General features: G+C 42.4%; 1 protein-coding gene across 1 annotated transcript in view; it reads left to right on the forward strand.

The window, feature by feature from the left end:
* The window catches only part of cacng2a (calcium channel, voltage-dependent, gamma subunit 2a), a 123,072-nt gene extending 98,351 nt beyond the window's left edge, over positions 1-24,721 (forward strand). Inside the window, exons 3-5 of the mRNA XM_033971496.2 lie at positions 17,529-17,669; positions 21,546-21,810; positions 23,437-24,721. Coding sequence (XP_033827387.1) covers positions 17,529-17,669; positions 21,546-21,810; positions 23,437-23,710 — 680 coding nt within the window. The 3' untranslated portion in view covers positions 23,711-24,721. The remainder of the gene's footprint in view (positions 1-17,528; positions 17,670-21,545; positions 21,811-23,436) is intronic.
* Positions 24,722-25,796: the final 1,075 nt, after the last annotated feature.

Raw genomic sequence — 25,796 nt, forward strand, 5'->3', positions numbered from 1 at the left:
CACCGCTGTGACGTGTGGATGGGAGGGGTACTGCGTCAGACGACGATTAGCTGTGAGAAAGAAGGGAGTGAAAAAAGGAGAGAGAGAGCGAGGGCTGGGGGCACGTATGTAAGACACAACAGCTTAGAGGGTTAGGCTGCTGCTGGAGTTGTGGAGATCCAGAGATGTCATTGCTTTGGCTAGGATGTTCCGCAATATGACATTAAACATCCCTATATTATGCAAAATTGTGAGGGTTTTAGCCTTGATATAATGTTGTTACCTCCTCAAAAACAGACCTGGAGTTGTGTTTTGTTCCATTCACACATGTTTAACACACAAACCCTGCATATTTAGGTTTCTGAGTTCTTCTCTTAAACAGAAAACACTCTGTTCCACCTTGTGATGTCATGCGGTAATACAGGAAGTGCTCTACAGGAAGTGATCTAGTGTTTTTAAACCCCATAGACCTTCATTAGAATCATTTGAATAATCTCAGCCTTGGAAATGATGATCTTTACTGACCTATATTTAGCTGTTAACCTGATTACTACCACTTCATGACATCACAAGATGGACCAGAGCATTTTGAGCTTTGGAGATATAGACAGACTAATAATAAAGAGTTACTCAAACATGTGTGAATGAAACAAAACACAACTCCAGGTATGTTTTGGATGTGATTACAGCATTATAACATGACTTAAACCTCACAAGAAACAATTTAAAGTAGTATAGGACCTTTAAAAGCCAGTATCAGATACAAACCTCTGTATATGTTTAGCACATTACATAATCTGTTCTAACACTCGGGTATCACTCTGAAGTAGTGCCTTTTAATTTCACAGCTGCAGACCTATTGTATATTCATTACACCACTGTATGCAGATGCCTATTAGACAAACCCAATACACTCTAAAGATATTGCCGCTATTTAAAAGGACACACTCATAGACTTAGACGATCTCATAAATACAAAAGCAAATGAGCTATTATCGCTTAAACCAAGATTATATTAGCGTCAGTTTAAGCAAATGGGCCTATTCATTTTTATCAACTTGCTTGTCTTACCAGTGGATACATTGAGTAACTGACTTGAATGCTTTGTAATGATAAAGAATAGGGTTTTATACAGTAACCGTTTGAGGTAATTGGATTGTGAGTTGTGAAAAAATTAACAAGGGAGATACACTGTTATGATTGGACTAAACCAGGGTTAGACCAGAGAAAAAGTAGTACAATAACTATACAAAATAAGATCTTAGCCAGGACTAAACCCAGACTAAACCAGGCTGGATGGACACTAAACACAAGAAGGTTAAAGGTCCTATATTATGCAACAAAAAAAATTGACTCTTGTGAGCATTAAGCCATGTTATAAAGTCATTACTTCATCATTAGGAAGCAAAAAGATGCTATTGATGCTTTGCAGTGACATCGCGCTGGGGGTGTTCTACATGTATCTCTATGGTAGAATGTTCAGCAGTTCCCGTGGTGGCACAAAGCACACATTGGCAAAAACTACCAAAAAAGTTTAAGATTGCCTGAAAACTCAATGGATTTAAACAGCACATTCACGTTTAGGAGTTTGCTTTTAAACAAAAACGTGAGCGCGACTAACTGAAAAACTGTTGGCTAACGCTAGCTAGCTTGCGACTGTAATGTTATTTGCAAAAAAACTTGTTAAACAGCACAAAACAGCTCACCTGCACACCTCTTTTCTGGTCAGATTGTGTTAAAACAAAGCTCAGATTAAAGTCTAACTAGCTTCAAACGGAGCAGTGCCTCCAGTTAGCATCACCCCCCCTGAGAAAGTTGATGACATCTGCTGCAAAGTATCAATACGTAACTTTTTTGGGTGCACTGTTCATCCCGTGCTTGTCTCCATGGAAACCCGACACGAGCGGTAAAGTCCTGTGCGCACATCTCGAACCATCAGCATCGCCCGCTCTATAAAGCGAAAAAGACCTGTGTTTATTTCTAATCAATTCACAGTCAAATTAAATTCAGCGCGCGTCGTCTGGAGCTTTTTAAAACCAGCTTTGTCAGCGATTGTGTAAATTCCGCTCAAATCCCGCACTATACCACCCAAGCTAATTTACCTCTTTGTTTATGCTTATCTCCATGCAGCCAGGTGCCAATCGGGCTTCATTTCGGTGGCGTTTCGGCCCACCTTTGATGCCATGTTTGATGAGGAGGTTGTTGCTAACGAGGCTACGGGCTAGGACAATTCTACTGGACTGCATGTGTGTGTGTACATGTGTGTGTGTGTGTGTGTGTATGTGTGTGTGGGGAGGGATTAATAGGCGTTTGTAGTATTAAATCAATGCACAACCTGACGAGCGTGACCCTGTCCTCTGCATCAGCACATTTGGAGCTGATTAAGAGCCAATGCAAATTTAGCCCTCGGAGCTGATCAAGGAGAGACACAAAGTTATAAAGGGGAAGGTGCAAAGAAAGAGAGAAGGAGAGAGAAAGAGAGACAGAGGAAGAGAAGTGTGAAAGGTGGAAATTACTAAAACGTGTTGCAGGTAAAGAGGTTCATTTTGTTAACTATATATTTGTGCCAAAATATAAATATAAAAGTAACTGATGATGAGTTTTCAACATCCAGTGTCATTTTAATTTTAGGAGAGCAATTGTCCTCAGAACAAAAGTGTCCCTCTTCTTTGTCCTGAAGCCTGCGCATTAAAGCAGCCTCCAGGGGGCGCCAGGTGAACTCTGGAGACACAGCAGAAAAGCCTCGCCTAAGCCTTTTCCTTCTCTCTCTGCTCTGTTGTTGGTGTAAAATGTTTGTAGCGTTTCAGAGCTAGCTGGTTAGCATGCAGGATTGATGCAGGAAAAACAAACAGCTCAAATCAGACAATCTAATAGTCTTTAACTTCAAGGCTCCACCCACAAGCCTACGTCACCCATGCTCCCACACGACAATACTCCATAAATATGCAAAAACATGATACAAAACTACACAACAACGTTATAAATCTGATGTGATGTGCAGTAGCTTCATTGTTGCTACATCTAAATCATACACGGATCATATTTTTTGTCATGAGGCCGATCTCAACAATTCCCAAAAGACGTGAAGTAATTCCAAGTTTGTAGCACTACGAAATGTGGCTAAAGAGTCAACAAAAAGTCTCTATATGTAACGCACTGGGTTTGACTAATGGTTTATGCATTACTCACTGGAAGTACAGCACTTCATCACAGCATCAAGCTAGCACTCAGTGAGATTTTTTAAAATATATGTATGCGCTTTTGGTTGTCTTGTTTATGCCTGAGTTCTCTCGTCTCCAATCATCTCAATCTGGTGCTTAACTCCACACTGGCTAAAGTGGACCCGGGGTTGAAGTGAGCTGAAGAGGGCTAGTCCTGGTTTAGTGCAGCTTTTGTAAAGTGCGTGGATTCACAAATTATGAGTAATAGAATGTTGTGTATCAAAATGGCTGGATGTGTTGTTCAAGTATTGGTTTGGCCGTGGTCACAGTGAAAGTGTCGCACTGGACACCAGCCCAAACCACTGCTGTTTTAATCAATACATTAAAATATCACTGAGGATGTACTGTGTCCGGCAGAGTGACCCAACACAGAGCAGAGGATGTACAGGAGAGGGTCAGAGGAGGAGAGGATGCAGAGGAGAGGGTGCAGAGGAAGAGAAGGACAGAGGAGGAGAGAGGGCAGAGGAGAGGGTCAGAGGAGGAGAGGATGCAGAGGAGAGGATGCAGAGGAGAGGGTCAGAGGAGGAGAGGGTGAAGAGGAGAAAGACAGAGGAGGAGAGGATGCAGAGGAGAGGGTCAGAGGAGAGGGTGCAGAGGAGGAGAGGATGCAGAGGAGAGGGTCAGAGGAGGAGAGGATGCGGAGGTGAGGGTGCAGAGGAGGAGAGGGTGAAGATGAGAAAGACAGAGGAGGAGAGAGGGCAGAGGAGAGGGTTAGAGGAGGAGAGGATGCAGAGGAGAGGGTCAGAGGAGGAGAGGATGCAGAGGAGAGGGTCAGAGGAGGAGAGAGTCAGAGGAGGAGAGAGTGAAGAGGAGGCAAGGATGCAGAGGAGAGGGTTAGAGGAGGATAGAGTGCAGAGGAGCGGGTCAGAGGAGGCGAGGATGCAGAGGAGAGGGTTAGAAGGAGCAGAGGATGCAGAGGAGAGGATGCAGAGGAGAGGGTCAGAGGAGAATAGGATGCAGAGGAGAGGGTTAGAGGAGGAGGGAGTGCAGAGGAGAGGGTCAGAAGAGGCGAGGATGCAGAGGAGAAGGTCAGAGGAGGAGAGGATGCAGAGGAGAGGGTTAGAGGAGGATAGAGTGCAGAGGAGAGGGTCAGAGGAGGCGAGGATGCAGAGGAGAGGCTTAGAAGGAGCAGAGGATGCAGAGGAGAGAGTGCAGAGGAGAGGATGCAGAGGAGAGGGTCAGAGGAGAATAGGATGCAGAGGAGAGGGTTAGAGGAGGAGGGAGTGCAGAGGAGAGGGTCAGAAGAGGCGAGGATGCAGAGGAGAAGGTCAGAGGAGGAGAGGATCAGAGGAGGAGAGAGTGCAGAGGAGAGGGTCAGAGGAGGAGAGGATGTAGAGGAGAGGGTCAGAAAGAGCAGAGGGTCAGAGGAGGAGATGATGCAGATGAGAGGGTCAGAAGTAGCAGAGGTATTATATAAAGCCCAAACACTGAATAAGAATCCAGTGAATCGATATTGTCCCATGGCGTGTGTGATGTAGACTGCTGCAGACTGGGAGATCCCTGTTTGGCCTGGTTCCAGTCTGTTTTCACAATCTCCAGTTTTTTTTCAGCTCAAAGTCACAGAGTTTCCTCCATCTGGACCCAAACACGATGCCAGATCCAGAGCCCACTGTGGTAAAGCGGAAGTGCCAATCATTGCGCGGTAAATAGACCCAGGCTCAGTAAACAGTTTCATTCGTTCTTATTATAATGTGAAATAACTGTAGTTTGGGCTAATTCACTGCCAAAACAAAGGTACTGATTCATCATTTTTGACTTAATCCAGATTCCCTCACCACATGGTACTTTAGTTCTATATTGCAGAACAAAACAACTTTTTTTTAAGCTATTGATATGATTAATTTTGTCTACTTCGTTCGCTTCTGATGCGCAGCGTATGACATAAATTAGCCCCTTTAGCCATGCATCAAACACACAGTACACTTGACAAACGCTCTTTTGATGATCTGATTCAGCTCTTAGTCACAGCCTTTGCTTCACGATTACATTACAGTGACATTAACTTTGCATTAGGGACAGATGCTAAACGGCTATTAGCATTTAGCCGTTTGACTTAAGCGTACGTCCCGGTCCATCATTGGGACGTACTAATAAAGTTATGACCCCGGCGCTAACAGCTAATGACTCGGTTGACCCCTTTAGCTTCTTTAGCGACATAAAAGAAAGCTCGCTGTGATTAGCCGAAGGTCGTGGATTTGATTTGGGTCGAGGTCAGGTTTTAGCCCCTCCTCCTCTCCAGTCTCATGTATTTATGCATACACACAGATACGGGAGTGTGGTATTCATTCGCCCCGATCCAACAAGGATCCACTGTTCCTGATTTTTACCATCCCAAAGTTTGTATAAGTACTTTCCTCAACTCTCAGACACCAGAGTGGAGTTTTGCTGTCTCTGTAAAGCTAACAACAACGTGCACTTCCTGATTATCGGACCACAAAGCTCTGTATAGATCCAGACAGTTCACAGCGGACATATTTGACATATTTTGACCTCAAGGACTGCGTGTACAACATATTTGTACTGAGCAAGGGAAATACACGGAGGAAAAAATAAGGTACATAGACTTTAAGGTATTACGTATTACACAATTTAAAAATATATAGTAGCAGTGGTAATAATGATGATGATAATAATACTTCTAATATTACTACTACTACTACTACTACTACTACTACTACTACTACTACTACTACTACTACTACTACTACTAATAATAATAATAATAATAATAATAATAATAATAATAATAATAATAATAATTGCACTTCACACTGTATTCATTATTCAGACTGACAGAAGTGAGGCTGCCAATCTGCACCATCGGCCCCTCCACCACCAATACTGGGCAATGTGGGTGAGGTGTCTTGCTTAAAGACACAACGTCAGAACTTGGTCTGAGCAGAAATCGATTCCGTTATTGTCACATTAGGGCACCACTACTTTAACCACTGCCAATCAAGTAGTAATAGCAACGACAACGACAGCAGTAGTAGTGGTAGTAGTGGTAGTAGTGGCAGTAGTGTTCGTAGTGTTAGTAGTAGTAGTGGTGGTGGTGGTAGTAGTAGTTGTAGTAGTAGTGGAAGTAGTAGTAGTAGTGGTGTTGGTGTTGGTAGAAGTGGTAGTAATGGTAGTAGTAATAGTGGTAGTAGAAGTAGTGGTAGTAGTGGTAGCAGTGGTAGTAGTGGTGGTGGTGACGGTGGTGCTAGTAGTGGTAGTAGTGGTGGTGGTGGTGAGGGTGGTAGTAGTAGTTGTAGTAGTGGCAGTAGTAGTAGCAGTAAGGGTGGTGGTGGTGGTAGAAGTGGTAGCAGCGGTAGTAATGGTAGTATTAATAGTGGTAGTAGTGGTTGTGGTGGTGGTAGTAGTGGTAGTCGTAGTAGTCCTATAAGTAGTAGAATATGTTGTAATAGTAGTAGTAATAGTTGTTGTTGTAGTAGTAGTAGTAGTAGTAGTAGTAGTAGTAGTAGTAGTAGTAGTAGTAGTAGTAGTCATCTATAAGTATAGGTTTTGTTATAATAGCATTAGTAGTAGCATTTTAAAGTGTGATTCTTGCTCTCCAGATGTCACAGATAACAGTTACATTTGTAGTATTTTTAAAGCGTGCCATCTGTGCTCCTCCTCTCTGAGTAAGGGCACGTTCACACACATTTGAATATCCTGATCATGGTCATGGACAAAATTATAATAACAATTGTCTGTTATTAATGTTCATGTCTTGATTTACAGACACAACAGTGAAATACACTGCCTGGCTAAAAAAGTCACCACCTGGATTTAACTAAGCAAATATGTACGAGCCTCCTGCAGTTGGTCAGGTCGAGGTTCAGCAGAATGAGGTCAGCTGACACCTGAATATACTGAATGACCAGGTTATTCCATCAGTGGATTTGTTCTTCCCTGATGACACGGGCATATTCCAAGATGACAATGCCAGGATTCATCGGGCTCAAATTGTGACAGAGTGGATCAGGAGCATGAGACATCATTTTCACACATGGATTGTCCACCACAGAGTCCAGACCTTAACCCCATTGAGAATCTTTGGGATGAGCTGGAGAAGCTTTGTGCAGCGTCAGACTCGACCATCATCAATGCAAGAGCTTGGTGAAGAATTAATGCAACACTGGATGGAAATAAATCCTGTGACATTGCAGACTAACTACAGTGACAGTGCGTCGCTCGTGTCTCCTCAGCAGTGTTCCTGTACCTGAGCCTGTCGGGGTGTGCGTGTGTGTGTGTGTGTGTGAGTGTGTATGTGTGTGTGAGAGTGTGTGTGTGAGTGAGAGTGTGTGTGTGTCTGTCAGTCTGTGGCACCCCGGGGTGCTCTGTGTCGACAAACCCTCAGGCCTAATACCACGAGCTCAGAGCTCCTCAAAGATGGAGAGGGAACATGTGAAGTCAGCAGGAGACGGAGAGGAGAAGAAGAGAGGGATAGAGAGAGGAGAGAGAGAAGAGAGAGGGAACATGTGAAGTCAGCAGGAGACAGAGAGGAGAAGAGAGGGATAGCGGGGAGAGATAGAGAAGAGAGGGAACATGTGAAGTCAGCAGGAGACGGAGAGGAGAAGAAGAGAGGGAGAGAGAGAAGAAGAGAGGGAGAGAGAAAAGAGGGAACATGTGAAGTCAGCAGGAGACGGAGAGGAGAAGAAGAGAGGGATAGAAAGAGGAGAGAGAAGGAGAGAAGAAGAGAGGGAGAGAGAAGGGAGAGGGACTATGTGAGGTCAGCAGGAGATGGAGAGGAGAAGAAGAGAGGGATAGAGGGAAGAGAGAGAGGTGGAGAGAAGAGAGAGGGAACATGTGAAGTCAGCAGGAGACGGAGAGAAGAAGAGAGGGGGAGAGAAGAGAGAGAGGGAGAGAGAAGAGAGAGGGAACATGTGAAGTCAGCAAGAGATGGAGAGAAGAAGAGAGGGAGAGAGAAGAGAGAGGGAACATGTGAAGCCAGCAGGAGACGGAGAGGAGGACAAAAGAGAGAAAGAGAGAAGAGAGAGGGTTGGAGAAGGGAGAGAGAGGAGGGAGAAGAGAGGGAAAGAGAGGGAACATGTAAGTCAGCAGGAGATGGAAAGAAGGACAAGAGAAGCATAGACGAGGGAGAGGAGGAGAGGGGTAGAGAGGAGAGAGGGAAAGAGAGGGAGAGGAGAGGGGAGGAGAAAAGAAGAAGAGAGAGTGGCAGGGAGAGAGGAGAGAGAGAACATGTGAAGTCAGCAGGAGATAGAGCGGAAGATGAGAGAGAGATGGAAGAGGGAGAGGAGGAGAGAGAGTAGGGAGAGAGGGGGGACATGTGAAGTTAGCAGGAGAAAGAGAGAAAGAGAAAAGAGGGAGAGAAGAGAGCAAGAGAGGAGCAACGAAAGAGGGGGAAAGAGTAGAGAGGAGGAGGAGAGAGAGAGTGAATATGTGAAGTGGAGAGAATACGTGCAGAGGACAGGGTGGAAGAAGCGAGAGAAAGAAAGAGAGGGGGGTTACGACAAGAAGAGGAGGTGGAGAAAGAGTGGAAGGTTACACAATGCCCCTTTAAGTGCAGATGTTGCCTCCGTCATGACATCTCTCGTAGTTTTGGCGTGGCATCTGGTGCAGGGTCTGTTCTGGGGATAATTGGGAGATGTGCACGTTACAGTGGCTGATACTAATTAGGTTTGTTTGACTTTTAGCGTCTCCTCGAGAGTCGACAGACCCACAGACACACGACGAGCTCAAGACAGATTCGCGTTTATGAATTCACTGGTTAAAGCCGCACTGTGCAACTTTATTTCATGCTAAAACTAGTATCGAAACTAGATACTCATTTGAGCAGGTAGTGAGATTAAAAAACTAAAAAAAACAGGGATAAAGTAAAAAGTGTTCCCATTTTTTCCCACTTTCCTGGTGGAGTGTACAATAACTGGTTGTCGCCATGGAGATGACATCACTCTGCTCGAAATGTTCCACCATAAGTATGACATTAAACTAATCCACTGATCAGACCAGGCCTGTCAAATTTGTTTATTCATTTTTATTTATTTAATTATTTTTTGCTATAAAAGAATCATAGTTGAGCAAATTCCAGACACTAATGCCATACAGTGGAATATTTCAAGCAAATCATCAACATTTTTATAGAGGTAACCGCGAGACACATTCCCCAACATAGCGCACCTAAAGCTCTCTATATAAGACTGATGCACCTCTGTAAACTAAATTGTGAGGAAGCAGCTTTGATGGAAAATTACGGAGACAAAATAATAAAACGTAAAACACATTTCAGTTTAATTCAATTCAAGTTTATTTCTTTGGCATATTTAAAACGACTTCAGCTGCTCAAAGCGCTTCACATAAAAGTCGACACTAAACAAATCTACAGATAACACGATACAGAGGAAAAGAGCAATAAAACACCTGTATATCCTGTTTAGCTGGTGTTAAATGCCAGGGAGAAGAGGTGGGTTTTCAGTCGAGTCTTGAACTGCAGGATTTGACAGGCAGAGGGCGCTGTTCCATAGTCTTGGTTCTGCTGCAAAAAAAGCTCCGTCACCTCTGGTCTTGAGTCTGGCTTTGGGCGCAGCAGCAGGAGAGTATAGAGCTGCAGTAACTCCCTCAGACCCATAGAGTGCGCACATTCTCAATCAGGAGTAAAAACATAGAAGCAAGGCAAGGCAAGTTTATTTGTATAGCGCAATTCGTACACAAAGTAATTCAAAGTGCTGAAGTGAATAAGAAAGACATTACAATCACACAAATCAAAACATAATAATAATCACAAATAATCATCATAAAACTCACATTAAAACAGAAATGTGCAGAATACAAACCTTTATAAAAAAAAAAAAAACCTTTTAGTCATTTCACACATTTCATTTCCATCAGCAACATAGATTGTACCCAAGAAATACTATCTCGACTTACAGTAAATATTTGTCAGTATGCGCCTTTTTAGCATAGACTGTACATATAAATGGATGTAGCTAACCTGCTTCCAGCTCCATTAGCTCCAATTCGCTTTCTACTGAAAAACTGAAACTGCTGCTCGTCATTTGGTCTTAAAATGTTCATATTAACCCACTCTACATGATCCTGGTGTTTTTATTTCACTATTGTGTTCATAAATCAAGATATGAACATTTATAACAGACAAATCGAACGCCGTCTTTCCCTGAGGTCACTCCCGCTCGCGTTAGCAACAGGTTTGATTGACAGCGTCGCTAAGCGCTCGGTCTCTCCAAAACTAGCACTGTGGGTGAGAAGGGGCGTTACCTTCAACAGCCTCGCTCCGGACTGGCCCTTTGGTTGCTATGATACTCGCCGTCGGGATTCTAAATACAAAACTCGGGTCCAAATTCACCCCTATAACCGCTCTAGCCTCGATGAGCTTCATTTGACCGGAGCTGAACGCTGCGGGTGACGTCACACTCACTTAGTTTCTTCCACTTCTTTATACAGTCTATGTTTTTTAGGAACATTTTTATTGACATCTCTGTAAAGCTTAAGTATGAGGAAGTAACTTTGCATTCGTAGATGGCCAGTAATAGAGATAAAATACTAAAATGTAAAACACATTTTAATAAGAAGCCTGCAACTTACCACCTCCTCCACAAAGACCCACATTAACGCATGTAATTTCGACCGCACTGTAAACCCGGTTCTTCCATATTTTATTTGGATGTTCCTAGCAGTGAAGAGCTGTGATGTGCGTGTTCCTAATCGTGTTTTATTTGATTGAAAATGCAGAGTGGGGCGGTTGGTCCACGCTGACATTGCGCTAGGGTTAACTGAGCAGAGCTGGTTTTATGAAGAGGAAGAACGCCAACCCCTCCAGTAGTTTAAGCGCTCCCTCTCTCTGCGCCGTCTCTATGTGAGCTCCCTCTGTCACCTTCACACCACACCGCCCCATCAACAAGCTCCCAATCGGCTCTACAGTTCTATTATCGCAATGAGATGTATTTATTTCATATTTTTGGTGGATTTAACGACGTTGTACCTGAGTTTTACTGTTTTAAAGAGGGGGTATTATGCAAAATCCACTATTTGGAGCTTTCTACCACGGTATAACGTCATCAAAAACATGTCTGAAGAGGTTTTAGACGTCATCCGTGCATGTTTGAGTAATCTAGTGATCTCTCCCAGGGCAGTGGTAGAAGAAGGACTCGATTCAGTTACTTAAGTAAAAGTTGAAGTACAGATACCGAAGCAAAAAAATACCAAAAAGTAAAAGTATCACATGAAAAAAGTAGATTTAGTAGTATAGTATCTGTTCTTAAAGAGTAAAAAGTAAAAGTATTTAATTTATATTTTGACCTTTTGAGGCTTTTAAGGCTTCAAATGTAATGATTTTGATGAAGATTTGCGCTGAATTTTGTTCAACAGAAACAGCTGAATCCTTGCTGTTTTTATTTGTATATTTTTGCTCAAACTATGAACGTCCATCCATCCATTTTCTTCCGCTTATCCGGGGCCGGGTCGCGGGGGCAGCAGTCTAAGCCGGGACTCCCCGACTTCCCTCACCCTAGACACATCCTCCAGCTCCTCCAGTGGGACCCCAAGGCGTTCCCAGGCCAGCCGAGAGACATAGCCCCTCCAGCGTGTCCTGGGTCTTTTCTAGGGCCTCCTCCTGGTGGGAAATGCCCGGAACACCTCCCTAGAGGGCGTTCAGAAGACATTCTGAACAAATGCCTGAGCCACCTCAACTAGCTCCTCTTGACATGGAGGAGCAGCAGTTCTACTCCAAGCTCCTCCTGTGTGACCGAGCTCCTCACTCTATCTCTAAGGGAGCCACCCTGCCGAGGAAATCCATTTCAGCCGCTTGTATCCACGCTCTTGTCCTTTCGGTCAGGACCCTGAGATACTATGAACGTGTTAAAAATAAAACCCTTAGATTTTCAGCAGGTCTCACGCAGTAGTAAAAAATATAGTGGAGTAGAAAGTACAGATACCTGCTCTCTAATAGTGAAGTAAAAGTAAAAACTATCAACTTTAAAATTAAGCCCAGATACCTTCAAGTACAGTACTTTACTACGTTCACTTCATTTACATTCCACAAACCTTCCTCACAGTCAGCTGGATGTCACAGATTATAACTATACAGCCGACATAAGCACGATATGTCTTCTAACTGTGAAAGGAGGAAGTATTTCAAACTTTTCCCCTGCTCTTTTCCCAGTTTTGCAGCGCTAACATATTTTCAATGTGAGTGGCTACTGTTTTTAGCCTTATTTAATCTGCTTGGAAAATTGCCAGTCAATGGTATGGGATTCAGAACGTGGTGATAGAAAAGGACGTGCTCGGGTTTGAAGGAGCACATTTGGGGGGTTTGGAGAGGCCTGGGAGCGGGACGCAGGGCCGGGGTCAACTCTGAGAAAGGTTTAATATTTAATCATGTGAAACACTAACCCCACACACCTCAGAGTGACAGAACAGAGGAGGAAGAAGAGAGGAAGAAGACGACAAACGGAGGAGTGGAGCTTTATGTTATAATTTGCACATTTTAAATCGTAATATTCATCTAAAACGACTTAATAAAAGAAACAAGTCCACGGATTTCTGAGTTAGAAAACTGAGGAGGAACTGAGGAGGAAATGAGGAGGAACAGAGGAAGAACAGAGGAAGAACAGAGGAGGAACTGAGGAGGAAATGAGGAGGAACAGAGGAAGAACAGGGGAGGAAATGAGGAGGAACAGGGGAGGAACTGAGGAGGAACAGAGGAAGAACGGGGGAGGAACAGAGGAGGAACTGAAGAAGAACAGGGAGGAACAGAGGAGGAACTGGGGAGGACCAGAGGAGGAAATGAGGAGGAACAGAGGAAGAACAGAGGAGGAAATGAAGAGGAACAGAGGAAGAACAGGGGAGGAAATGAGGAGGAACAGAGAAAGAACAGGGGAGGAACAGAGGAGGAAATGAGGAGGAACAGAGGAGGAACAGGGGAGGAACAGAGGAACAGAGGAGGTACAGAGAAAGAACAGGGGAGGAACAGAGGAGGAAATGAGGATGAACAGAGGAGGAAATAAGGAGGAACAGAGGAGGAAATGAGGAGGAACAGAGGAGGAAATGAGGAGGAACCGAAGAGGAAATGAGGAGGAACAGAGGAGGAAATGAGGAGGAACAGAGGAGGAACATGGGAGGAAATGAGGAGGAACAGAGGAAGAACAGGGGAGGAACAGAGGAGGAACTGAGCAGGAAATGAGGAGGAACAGAGGAGGAACATAGGAGGAAATGAGGATGAACATAGGAGGAAATGAGGAGGAACAGAGAAAGAACAGGGGAGGAACAGAGGAGGAAATGAGGATGAACAGAGGAGGAAATGAGGATGAACAGAGGAGGAAATGAGGATGAACAGAGGAGGAAATAAGGAGGAACAGAGGAGGAACATAGGAGGAACAGAGGAGGAACTGAGGAGGAACTGAGGAGGAACAGAGGAGAACAGGGGAGGAAAAGAAAATGAAATGAAGAACAGAGGAGGAAATGAGGAGGAACAGAGGAAGAAATGAGGAACAGAGGAGGAACAGATGAGGAAATGGGAAATTTGTACTTTCCACATATTTGACCAAATTGTGTCTCGCCCCAGTACAGATACATTGCATAAGCAGCTCTTGAGGTCGACATATGTCTGCTGTGTACTGTCTGCATATGATTATTCATAGTTTTATCGTGACGGCAGAACTCCAGTGTTGTGAAAAGTGCTTATAAACTCATTGTGGTGAGTAACTAGGATGCTCTGAATGCATAGGGTGAGTGAGGAGTAACTCTGAAACACTTGTCTGTAACTAGGCCAATCTGTTCACTTCATTTTAGCGAGATGAGAGATGAGAAAGTGTCTTGTTGTTGTCGTTGTTGTGTCTTAAGGCAAGACACCTCGCCCACACTGCCCGCGAATGTGAACGTACACTGTGAATGTCTGACGGCACAGATTGGCAGTCTCGCTTTCATCAGTCGACCCCAGGGCAGGTGTGGCTAACATGGCGGATGGAATGAATAGTTACACTGAAGCACTCAGAGTTTATCAAACCCAGGAAGCAAAATCTTGTCCATGAGTTTTTCCAACATGTTTATTCTTGCTGCCTATTGCTATAATGTGTTTCCGTGGTGACATAAAACAACTGCAATGTATGCTTATTTGTCAATTACTGCTAAAAAGTAGGGGGTGGTATTCTGTAAAATTGATGTTTTATAACATTGTTCCTGCATCAAAAACATGCCTGAAGAGGTTTTAGATGTCATCCATACATGTTTAAGTAATCTAGCGATCTCTTCCGGGCCCTATTCAAACGCTTTTTACGGTTAGCTCTAAGATTCTGTGCAAAGCTCCGCCCACATGCCTACGTCACCCATGCTCCCACACGACAATTCTCCATAAATTTACAAAAACATGACACAAAACTGTACACTATAACTTCACAAACCTGATATGATCTGCATTAGGTTTATTAGCGGGATGTACGCTGATTGTGTCGTGATGACGTTCTGAAGGGGGAGTGACTTAGCATGGAGAGCGAAGCGAAGGGGGATTCAAAGTGTCAAAAACAAATGTGAAACTTATGTTGTTTTGGGCGAATATAGCACTTTCAAAACAGTAAAAGGTAACATAGTGATCTAATTATAGTATGTGTTAGCACTTATTACCCCATAAAAATAAAATACCCCATAGAAATAAATACCCTGTAGAAGTAAATACCCCGTTGAAGTCAAATAGCTCCTCTTTAAACCAGAGCATTTGACAAATCCACACATTGAGTTAGCAGAGTAAACAGTTCTATCTAAAAATGGAGTCCGTGTTGTGTCTAAGTGTAAAAGACCTCATTGCTTTGTTTGTTCACTAAACGCTGACCTACTTTGGTAAAATTATGGAAGCAAATTACAGAGTAGCAGAATGTCACGCGGAAATGTGAAAGCGTTCATGCTAATGTGCTAAAGCCATTGTGAGACTGGCAACGCACTTTCATTCTGCCTTTGCCCTGGTTTACTTCTGATTACACTGACCTGGTTTAGTCCTTGTTATCTGAACAGTGGGAACAGTTTTATGCAGAAATGATTGGACCTGTCAGATTGTTTTGGAGAAACTATTGTACTGGGGAGACAGCAGCTAAATTGGTGGAGCGTTTGTCCAATGATATGAAGGTTGGCGGTTCGAATCCCTCTCTCGACGTGAACATCATTGCGTTCTGCCAGCACAATAAAGCTAAAAACAACGCAAACATCATTGGTTGAGCGGCTAGATCCACTGCCCCACAGGTTGGCGGTGCGACTCCAGCTCCCACAGATGATTACTGGTGTTGTGTCCTTGAGCAAGACACTTAACCAACCTCCTTGAAGGTGGAAAAGCGCTGTATAAAAATGTGATCATCGTGTCATTTTTTGTATCTGTTTTCAGTTTTTATCTAGTTTTGTTATTAACCCTTTAAAGGTTTTCTCAATCATTTCACAGAGCACATTTTAGGTCACCCCAGCCTTATTTGAGGCTAAAACTAGTATCAAAACTAGATCCTCATTTGAGCAAGTATCGATACTGAAAAAGTCCCATTCACAGGACAAAAATGAACCTTTCCTGAAGCTTTAGAACGATCTTGAGCTGCATCAGAACAAGTATAAGACACATAGATTAGTATACACCATGGACCATGATGGAACCTACATGGACGACTGAGGGATTACAGAGATATAAGGCCACATGGGAATATAAAAAAGTACTACCATTTAATGCTGAAAATCACATTGTATTGTCTAAAGAAAGAGTGTTTTTATTATCAACTATCGAGTCTATTCCTTAGTAACGAAATCGAGTTTGAAATGTTCGTATCGTGACAACACTACCAGGGGACAAACCCAAAAGTATTTCTGTTTTTTTTTATAGTGATACAAATAGCAAATCCCCATAGCCTCCCCTGTACCATCCCCCGCTCTCTTCCTCGTGTATCTGTGGTGTTTTTACATGACTGTGCAGATCGCTGGTTGTCTCTTTTGCTCGGGGAGGGCTGGAACATGTGAGCGCGGAGATGGAGGGTGGAGGTGGGGGGAGGGGAGAGGCGCCGGAGTGAAGCCCAGCCGCGGTTACATAAGTCTGGGTAACACAGCCTCACAGCGCGGCCTCTCTCTGGAGCTAGTGTTGATGGAGTCTTTCACACAACGCCCGGGTGTTGATTAGGAACAGAGAGCAAAGCTGATATGGGATTTAAGACAGAGCACAAGGAAGCTATGAAAATATATTTTTTAGTGTATTATTTCATAAAAGGGTTGTACAGTTCATCCAGTTTACTTACTTTTTGGAAACTTTTAACCGTGCTGTAATGTTGTCTCCTCATTCAAAGGTCCTATATTACACAAAATGGACTCTTTCAGTCAAGTTATAATGTTGTTACTTCATCGAAAACAGACTTGGAGTTGGGTTTTGTTTCTTTCACACATGTTCGAGTAACCTTTTATTATTAGTCTGTTTGCGTCGCCAAAGCTCAGAATGCTCTGTTCCACCTTGTGATGTCATGAAGTGGTAGTTTTCAAGTTACCAACTACAGCCTTTTATCTTTCGTTCAGTAGAGATTGGCATTTCCAGGACTGAAATCATCCAAATGATTCTAGTGAAGGTGTATGGACTTTAAAAACACAGCAGAGCACTTCCTGTTTTACCACGTGACATCACAAGGTGGATCAGAGTGTTTTCTGTTTGAGATTGAATCTGAAATTGGATTGAACCTCCACTGCGGAGACTGAAACAAAAAATAATTCCATGTATATTTAAAGGGTTCGTATTACGCTGTTTTCTGATCTATGTTATAACGTTTCCTCATCGCAAACAGACCTGCAGTTGTGTTTTGTTTCTCTCAAACAAAAAACACTTTGTTCCACCTTGTGATGTCATGTGGTAACACAGGAAGTGCTCTGTGTTTTTAAACTCCGCACCTTCACTAGAATCATGTCCGCCCTGGAATTGCCAATCTCTACTGAACTAAAGGTAAATGTAGCTGTAAACTTGAAAACTACCACTAAATGACATCACAAGGTGGAACAGAGCATTTTGGGCTTTGGAGATATAGACAGACTAATAATAAAGAGTTACTCAAACATGTGTGAATGAAACAAAACACAACTCCAGGCATGTTTTTGAGGAGGTAACAACATTATAACATGGCTTAGCTCTCACAAGAGTCAATTTTCCGTAATATCAAACCTTTGAAAATATATTGCAAATCTAATCACAATTGTAATACTATACAATTGTAAAATGGTCTCAAAAGGGCCGGTGTCGCAGATCAGCATCCAGATTTTCACCCCCACAGATCTGGAGGATGACAACGCCTTAAATCTTTGTGATATTTGTGATTCTTATAAGATATTCTAATGATTTGTATTAACACTGTCTTCTCTGTGTGATGTGTTCAGGTGCGGTCCGAGCCTCCAGTATCTTCCCCATTCTCAGTGTGATTCTGCTCTTCATGGGGGGGCTCTGTATAGCTGCCAGTGAGTTCTACAAGTCACGCCACAACATCATACTCAGTGCAGGCATCTTCTTCGTCTCTGCGGGTGAGTAAACTACACGATACTTCGAGATTTTATACAGTTTTTAACATGTATTTGAGCAAAACATGTCCTGCCCCAGTCCAGATATATGTATAAGCAACTCTTGAGGTCAAATTATTTTGTGTTATATTGTCTGATATTCAGGAAGTGTGTTGTTAGCATGCTAGTTGTTAGTTTATTTTATTTGTATAGCATTAATGTGAAAGTAAAACTTCACCTTAGCCTCATAAAGCTGCATTGTGCTAGATTCTAATGTTTCCTCATCGCAAACAGACCTGGAGTTGTGTTTTGTTTCATTCACACATGTTTAACACACAAACCCTGCATATTTAAGCTAAGTTCTTCTCGCAAACAGAAAACACTCTGTTCCACCTTGTGATGTCATCATGTGGTAATACAGGAAGTGCCCCACTGTGTTTTTAAACCTCACACACCTTCACTAGACTCATTTGGATAATTTCACCCCTGGAATTGCTGGTCTCTGCTAAGCAAAGGTAAATGGTAGCTGTTAACTTGAAAACTTGGCTTGGTCCTGGTTCAGTCCTGGTCTAGTCCTAGTCTAGTCCTGGTCTAGACCTGGTTTGATCCCGGTTAGGTCCTGATGTAGACTTAGTTTCGTCTCGGTAGACTTGATTTGGTCCTGCTTCAGTCCTGTCTAGTCCTGGTTAAATCCTGAAGTAGACTTGGTTTGGCCCTGGTTCAGTCCTGGTCTAGTCCTGGTTTGATCCCGGTTAAGTTCCGATGTAGACTTGGTTTGGTCCTGGTTCAATCCTGTTCTAGTCCTGGTTAACTCCTGATGTAGGCTTGGTTTAGTCCTGGTTCAATCCTGGTCTAGACCTGGTTTGATCCTGGTTAAGTCCTGATATAGACTTGGTTTGGTGCTTCATGACGTCACAAGGTGGAACAGAGCATTTTGATCTCTGGAGATGTTACTCAGACATGTGTGTATGAAACAAAACACAACTCCAGGTATATTTTTGATTAGATAAAATCATTCTAACATGACTAAAGCTCACAAGAGTCAATTTCGCGAAATATATGACCTATATTTATTTCTTTTTTTTATCAGATCTCCCTGCAGGTCACCATTTTTGTTTTTGTCCAGTCTCGTCCACGGTAGCAGTACTTAGTTTCTTTTCTACTTTCGTGAGTTCTTCTCGGTCTCGTATCTTGATCTCGTTACGAGGCTCAAACAGACCCAGTGGGATCCTCTAAAAATACGCTGTCCCTGACACAGATACCCACTTTCCCTGTCGCTCCCTCTCACAAGAGCAGCACAACTAAACCAACAACTTATCAAATGTGTCCACCAAAGATTACAGGCATAATTCATACTCGGGGATGATGGATAAAAAAGACATGTTGAAAGTGCACTATGTAACTTTTCCTGTGGGGGGTCTGCTATCTGCTCGACTTCATGGAGGTGGTGTTGCTTTGGCTAGAATGTTCCACAGTGTGACATTAAACTTTTCACTTTTCTAACTGTGGAACATTCCAACAAAAACATCTGGAGATAAGCACATTTTTAGTATTCACAGTTCTGGTGTAGACTTGGTTTGGTCCTGGTCAGTCCTGGTTTAGTCCTGGTTTAGTCCTGGTTTAGTCCTGGTTTAGTCCTGGTTTAGTCCTGGTTTAGTACTGGTCTAGTCCTGGTTTAGTACTGGTCTAGTCCTGGTTTGATCCTGATTAAGTCCTGATGTATATTTGGTTTAGTCCTGGTTCAATCCTGGTCTAGTTCTAGTTCGATACTGGTTAAGTCCTGATGTCAACTTGGTTTGGTCCTGGTTCAGTCCTGGTCTAGTCCTGGTTTGATCCTGGCTTTGTCCTGATGTATATTTAGTTTAGTCCTGGTCTAGTCCTAGTTTGATCCTGGTTAAGTCCTGATGTAGACTTGGTTTGGCCTTGTTTAAGTCCTGGTTTGATCCTGGTTAAGTCCTAGTGTAGACTTGTTTTGCTTCTGGTGCCATCCTAGTCTAGTCCTGGTTTGATTCTGGTTACTCCCTGATGTAGACTTGCTTTGGTTTTGTTTTGGTCCTAGTTTGGTGCTGATTAAGTCCTCGTGTAGACTTGTTTTGCTCCTGGCTCAGTCCTGGTCTAGTCCTGGTTTAGTTCCAGTTTAGTCCCAGTTTCCATGTGGTGTGTGCGCTGCCTCAGTGAGACTTTGAGAAACTCTGAAGTTGACCCCATTTCTTTGGTATAGGTCAAGTCATTCTTTTCTTTTTTGTGACTTTACTGTTGAGTTAAATGGGGCAATAGTGGTGCAGTGGATTAACTGTTCAACAACCAGAGGGAAGCTGGTTCAAATGTTCTAATGCCATGTTATAATGTTGTTTCCTCCTCAAAAACAGACCTGAAATTGTGTTTTGTTTCATTCACACATGATTTGAGTAACCCTTTATTATTAGTCTGTCAGCATCGCCAAAGCTCGATATGCTCTGTTCCACCTTGTGATGTCATGAAGTGGTAGTTTTAATATCTACCTTTACCTTTTCCTCAGTAGAGATTGGAAATTCCGGGCCGAAATCATCCAGATGTTTCTACTGAAGGTGTGTGGAGTTTAAAAACACAGTGGAGCACTTCCTGTATTACCACATGACATCACAAGGTGGAACAGACTGTTTTCTGTTTGAAAGAACATCTCAGCCTAAATACGCAGAGTGTGTGTGTTAAACATGTGTGAATGAAACAAAACACCAGGACTGTTTGTGATGAGGAAACGACATTATAACAGATCAGAACACAGCGTCATATGGCTCCTTTAATGCATTCATATTATGTGCCCTCATTTCTATAATTTATGTGGGTTATATACAAGTGATTTAAAAATTAGGACCTTTGCAAATTAGCCATAGCAAAAAATTCAACAATGTAAATAGTCAAAAGGCCTCAAAATGGCATCCATAACAGGAAATGGGCAATAACTCAAACCCGTGTTGGTGGTTTTCAGATTCTATAATATAATAATGTCATACACCCAGATGAGGGACAGGAGACAGTTTCCCCAAAAGTTAAATCTGTCAACTGGACAAAAAGTTGTAGGAGTGAAGACGTTTCGCTGCTCATTTAAGCCGCTTCTTCGGTTCTGGTCAGTTCTGGTCAGTTCTTTGTCCAGTTGACAGATTTAACTTTTGGCTTTTACTATGGATCAGACCTGGACGACTGAGATATCACACAGACAATATTCATATAAGATGCCCATCTGTATTAAATATGATTGGCCTATAAAATGTTGTGTTGTCATCTGAAACTTTAAGTAATACTTTGCAATGACATCACGCTGAATGTGTCCTACATGTATGTCTACAGTGGAACGTTCAGCAGTTATCATGGAGGCACAACGCACACATTAGCAAACAAAAAAGTTTTAAGACTCACAAAAAAAGTCAAAATGGATTTACATAACACATTTTCAGGAGGCTGCGGTCAATACAAAAGTTCGTGGTCCTGTCTAGGAGTTTGATTTTTCACATAAAAGGCGAGAGCGAAAAACTGAAAAACTGTTGTGACTGTAATTTTATGTGTGAGAGAGACTTGTTTAACACCACAAACCAGCTCACCTGTTGCAGTTCCAGCTAAGTCAGTTCTTTATTAGTCAGATTGTGTTAAAATGAAGCTCAGATTAAAGTTTAACTCGAATAACAGAGTCGCAGACAGAGTAGAGTCTCCAGTTAGCTTCACTCTCCCCCAGGGAATAGTACTACTGTATCTTAGGCTCAATCTACCTGCACAAATCCCTCATAGCTAAAGCGTATTTTGAACTTTACAGACCAGTTTGACTGTTTTGTATTTTGTAACTTGTTCTTTTTTTTATGTACCAGTCTTTTGAGTCTGAAATAAATAAATACATCTTTTCTTCCTCCCTGTGTGTTTGTGCCCCAGGCCTCAGTAACATCATCGGGATCATCGTGTACATATCAGCCAACGCAGGGGACCCCTCCAAGAGCGACTCCAAGAAGAACAGCTACAGTTACGGGTGGTCGTTCTACTTCGGGGCGCTGTCCTTCATCATGGCGGAGATGGTGGGGGTCCTGGCCGTGCACATGTTCATCGACCGGCACAGGCAGCTCCGGATAGGGGCCCGCGCCGCTGACTACCTCCAGGGCTCAGCCATCACACGCATCCCCAGCTACCGCTACCGCTACAGGTACACAACGCACAGCTCTACACGACATTATGCAGAGTTTAAAGGGCCTGACTCTGAGCTTTAAACCATGTTATAATGTTAACTCATCAAAAACAGACCTGAAGTTGTGTTTTGTTTCATTCACACACGTTTGAGTAACAATTTATTATTAGTCTGTTTACATCACCAAAGCTCAAAACGCTCTGTTCCACATTGTGATCTCATGAAGTAGTAGTTTTCAAGTAAACAGCTACATTTTACTTTTAATTTAATAGAGATTGGAAATTCCAGAGCTGAGATCATCCAAGTGATTCTAGTGAAGGTGTACGGAGTTTTAAAACACAGTGGAGCACTTCCTGTATCACCTCATGACATCACAAGGTGGAACAGAGTGATTTCTGTTTGAGAGAAGAACTCTAAATCTGCAGGGTTTGTGTGTTAAACATGTACGAATGAAATAAAACACAACTCCAGGTCTGTTTGTGATGAGGAAACGTTATATCATAGATCAGAAAAAGCGTAATATGTGCCCTTTAATATAGTTTAGATCCGTGCTTTTTATCAGGTTAGGTTTTATTCTTTATTTGCACTTACATTCAAATTGGTTCAGTCTCAAGTAAGACGCAGGAGCCAGTATTAGTATGGATTATGATCTAACTCGAGGTGGGAAATTTATCACCTACATCTTAAAGGTCCATTATGTAACTTTCCTGCTGAGGAGTCTGTCACTTTCAGAGCGATGTTATTGTTTTACTTGGAATGTACCACAATGTACCACTTTAAACTGATTAAAGTACATTGCGTTCTTAATGTAACTTAACCCGGTGGCGCTGTCATGTCTCGCTTCTCTCCATGAAGACACGTTTAATGCCATTCAGTGGAACATTCCAGGCAATGCAATAAAATCTCCATAGAGCGCAGGTTAAAGATTGTGATTAAATATGAAAGATTTAACCCAGGCATGACCAAAATGTGGCCCTCAGACCAATTTTTCTTGGCCCTCAAGTTTCCAGGTGAATCGGCCCATATTACTTTAAACAGCACTTTTTCCTGTACATTTCTGAAAATCTACTTCAACAAGCCCATATCAAATATTTAATGTGTCCCATTGAGGATATAAGTACGAATAAAGGTCTAATGGTTCAGTCTAACTTGTAATAATAACGCAGATTTGAAGTATTCACTGTATTGGCGACCAGTCTATGGCCCTCAATCGGCCCTCGGCTTTGTCTGTGTTTTTATATGTGGCCCTTAATGAGAAAAGTTTGGACACCCCTGATGTAACCAAATTAAGTGTAATTTCTCAAAAGGTAAGGCAAGTTTGTTTGTATAGTACCAAGTAATTCAAAGTACTTTACAGAATAAGAAAGACATTAAAATCACAATACAAGTCAAAAGGAAATCGCTAATCACAAATAATCATCATCAAATTAACATTAAAGTGCAGAATAAACCCCTTTCAGTCATATGCACAGCTAAACAGAACCGTTTGACCCTGGGTTTCTATACTTGAACCTACACCAACATGTTTTAGCATATTTACGATCAGTTGCGAAAATAGTTTTTTGTCAGCATGACCCATTCTTCTTCCTTCCTCTTGTCAAACCTCAAACTGACCCTTCTCCTCTTCTGTCCCCCCCGCCGCAGACGCCGGTCTCGGTCCTCGTCGCGCTCAACAGACCCCTCTCACTCGCGGGATGCCTCTCCGGTGGGTCTGAAAGGCTTCAGCGCGCTCCCCTCCACCGAAATCTCCATGTACACGCTCCCCCGAGACACGCTGAAGTCCTCCGGAACGCCCACGGCAACCTACAACTCCGAACGCGATCACGCCAACTTCCTGCAAGTCCACAACTGCATTCAGAAAGATATCAAAGACTCCAGCCATAGCAACACAGCCAACCGCCGCACTACGCCTGTATGAGAGAAGGGGGCAGAGATGGTCCAGATGTTATAAATATTTAATCTTTCGAAAAACCAAGGAGACAACCATGCAAGCAACCCCTGTGGAAACGCCATAGGAGAAGACGCAGTTGGATTTTCATGTTTATAAAAATAGATTTGTTGTTTTTTGTTTCAGCTGCATGATCGATCCATTTACCATTGTCGAGAGAGCTTTGAGCGTTGGACTAAAAAGTACGTTAACTGGGAGGTCTACTACTACTACTACTACGAAATAATGGTATTTTTTCCCATTATAACAAAGGGGCTACGGGTTATATAGGCGAAAAGGGAGCGTTTCATTATTTCATACATTTGGCGTTTTGTTTGCCCGAAAATTCTGGGCGGGAGCGTTAATTCAAGCTCCAATTATAGCCACTGGTTATTTATTGTTATAATTATTATGATTATTATTATTAATTTTTTGCATTAAAACTGTGAATTGTTACAGCTGGGTGTTCAATACGAAATCGCCCAAGCTGTAATCTCGAACAAAGGTACTATATATATGTATTACTTTTATAAATAAATTATTAATAATCAAGAGATACAGAAGCAAAAAAATGACAAAAAAAATCTACAAAAAAATACGAGTTAATTATGAAAAAACTGTTGGTAACAAATGAACTTTTAGTATCGGTTTGAAGGTCGTACCACGGTGGGAGTAATCAGCTGGCAGCAGTAGAAATAATATTTATTCTTTTAAAATCCAAACCTTCTCAACTTTCTCTTCTTCCTCGTTCGCTTTCTTTTGGGATCGTTTGGCCGGCGACGCTGCAAAAAACTCAAACTTCCAGCGACTTTTTCAGAAATCCACAAAAAGGAAGGAGCAGAGGAGAGAAGGAAAAGAAGAGGACGCCAGTCTCCAAAAGTCAAAAAATACAACAACATGAAATAGTTACGAAGCTAAGAGACTCAACAATCTCACAAATTTAATGCATGCTAGAAAAATTACCGCAGCTCTGCTCTTGAGAAACTTAAGTTAATAATTATTAAGGGGAAAAAAAGCAAAGACGCAAACGTATTAATGTTTCCATGTGTAACTTTAATATAGTTTTTTTTTTATTATTATTATTATTTTGATTTATTATTTATTTCATTTTATTGCTTTTGTGAAAGAGACAAAAAACCAAACAATCGAACATTTAAAGGTGCGCTGTGGAACTTTTCTAAGGTGGAGGGCTGGCTACTCACTTGCCTCCATGGAGATGTTATTTCTTAGCATGGGATATTACGCAGTATGGCATTAAACATATCTGCCTTGCATGTGATCAATTGCAGGTGTTTTATAGCTCAAAAATACCTGAATTCTTACTATGTGCAGGCTTGCTTCGCCACAGATCTGACCAGTAACTCGTCTCCATTGTGATAACCAAGTTTATTTCCATACTGTATAACATTCAAGGCAAAGTAATTACATCTCCATGGAAACAAGCGGGTGGCGCACCCTCGATCAGAAAAGTTACACAGTGCACTTTTAACAAAAACTGCTTTTTTAAAACGGTTTGGTTGGATTTCTTTATAAATATATATGTATGTGCTTTTATTTTGAAAGGGAAAGAACTCACACAGCCTTAGTCATTTCTTTGTTTTTGATTTTTAAATGTGTTGTTCAAATTTGAAAAATGAAATCTTTAAAGGTGCCAAAACCGAATGATCCTATACTTGGATGCATCAAGTCCTGATGAATAAAATACCAACCCTAGGGGGAACAAATCACCACGTTTCTATGTCTGTCTCTCTTATTTTAATCCATCCGTCTGTCAATCAAACAATATCACTGGGAGTTTAAGTATGTAGAGCTGTGGAATACAATATAATAGAAAGGCTCAAGCAAAAGTCTCAGCTGCTCAAGAGGTCATTAGATCCAGAGTCAGGGCCGTTTGATTCGAGTAACATTCCTCAGAACAAAAGTGTCCCTCATCTGTGTCCTCTGTGTCCTGCAGCATCACAGCAGCCTCCAGGGGGAACCAGGTGAACTCTAGACACACAACAGGAAAGCCTCTCCTAACTCACTCTCTGTTCTGTTTGAATGTCTGGAACATCTTCTGCCATGTTTGGTCTAGAAA

This window comes from Periophthalmus magnuspinnatus, chromosome 8 (assembly GCF_009829125.3).
Source record: "Periophthalmus magnuspinnatus isolate fPerMag1 chromosome 8, fPerMag1.2.pri, whole genome shotgun sequence".
Lineage (NCBI taxonomy): Eukaryota > Metazoa > Chordata > Actinopteri > Gobiiformes > Gobiidae > Periophthalmus > Periophthalmus magnuspinnatus.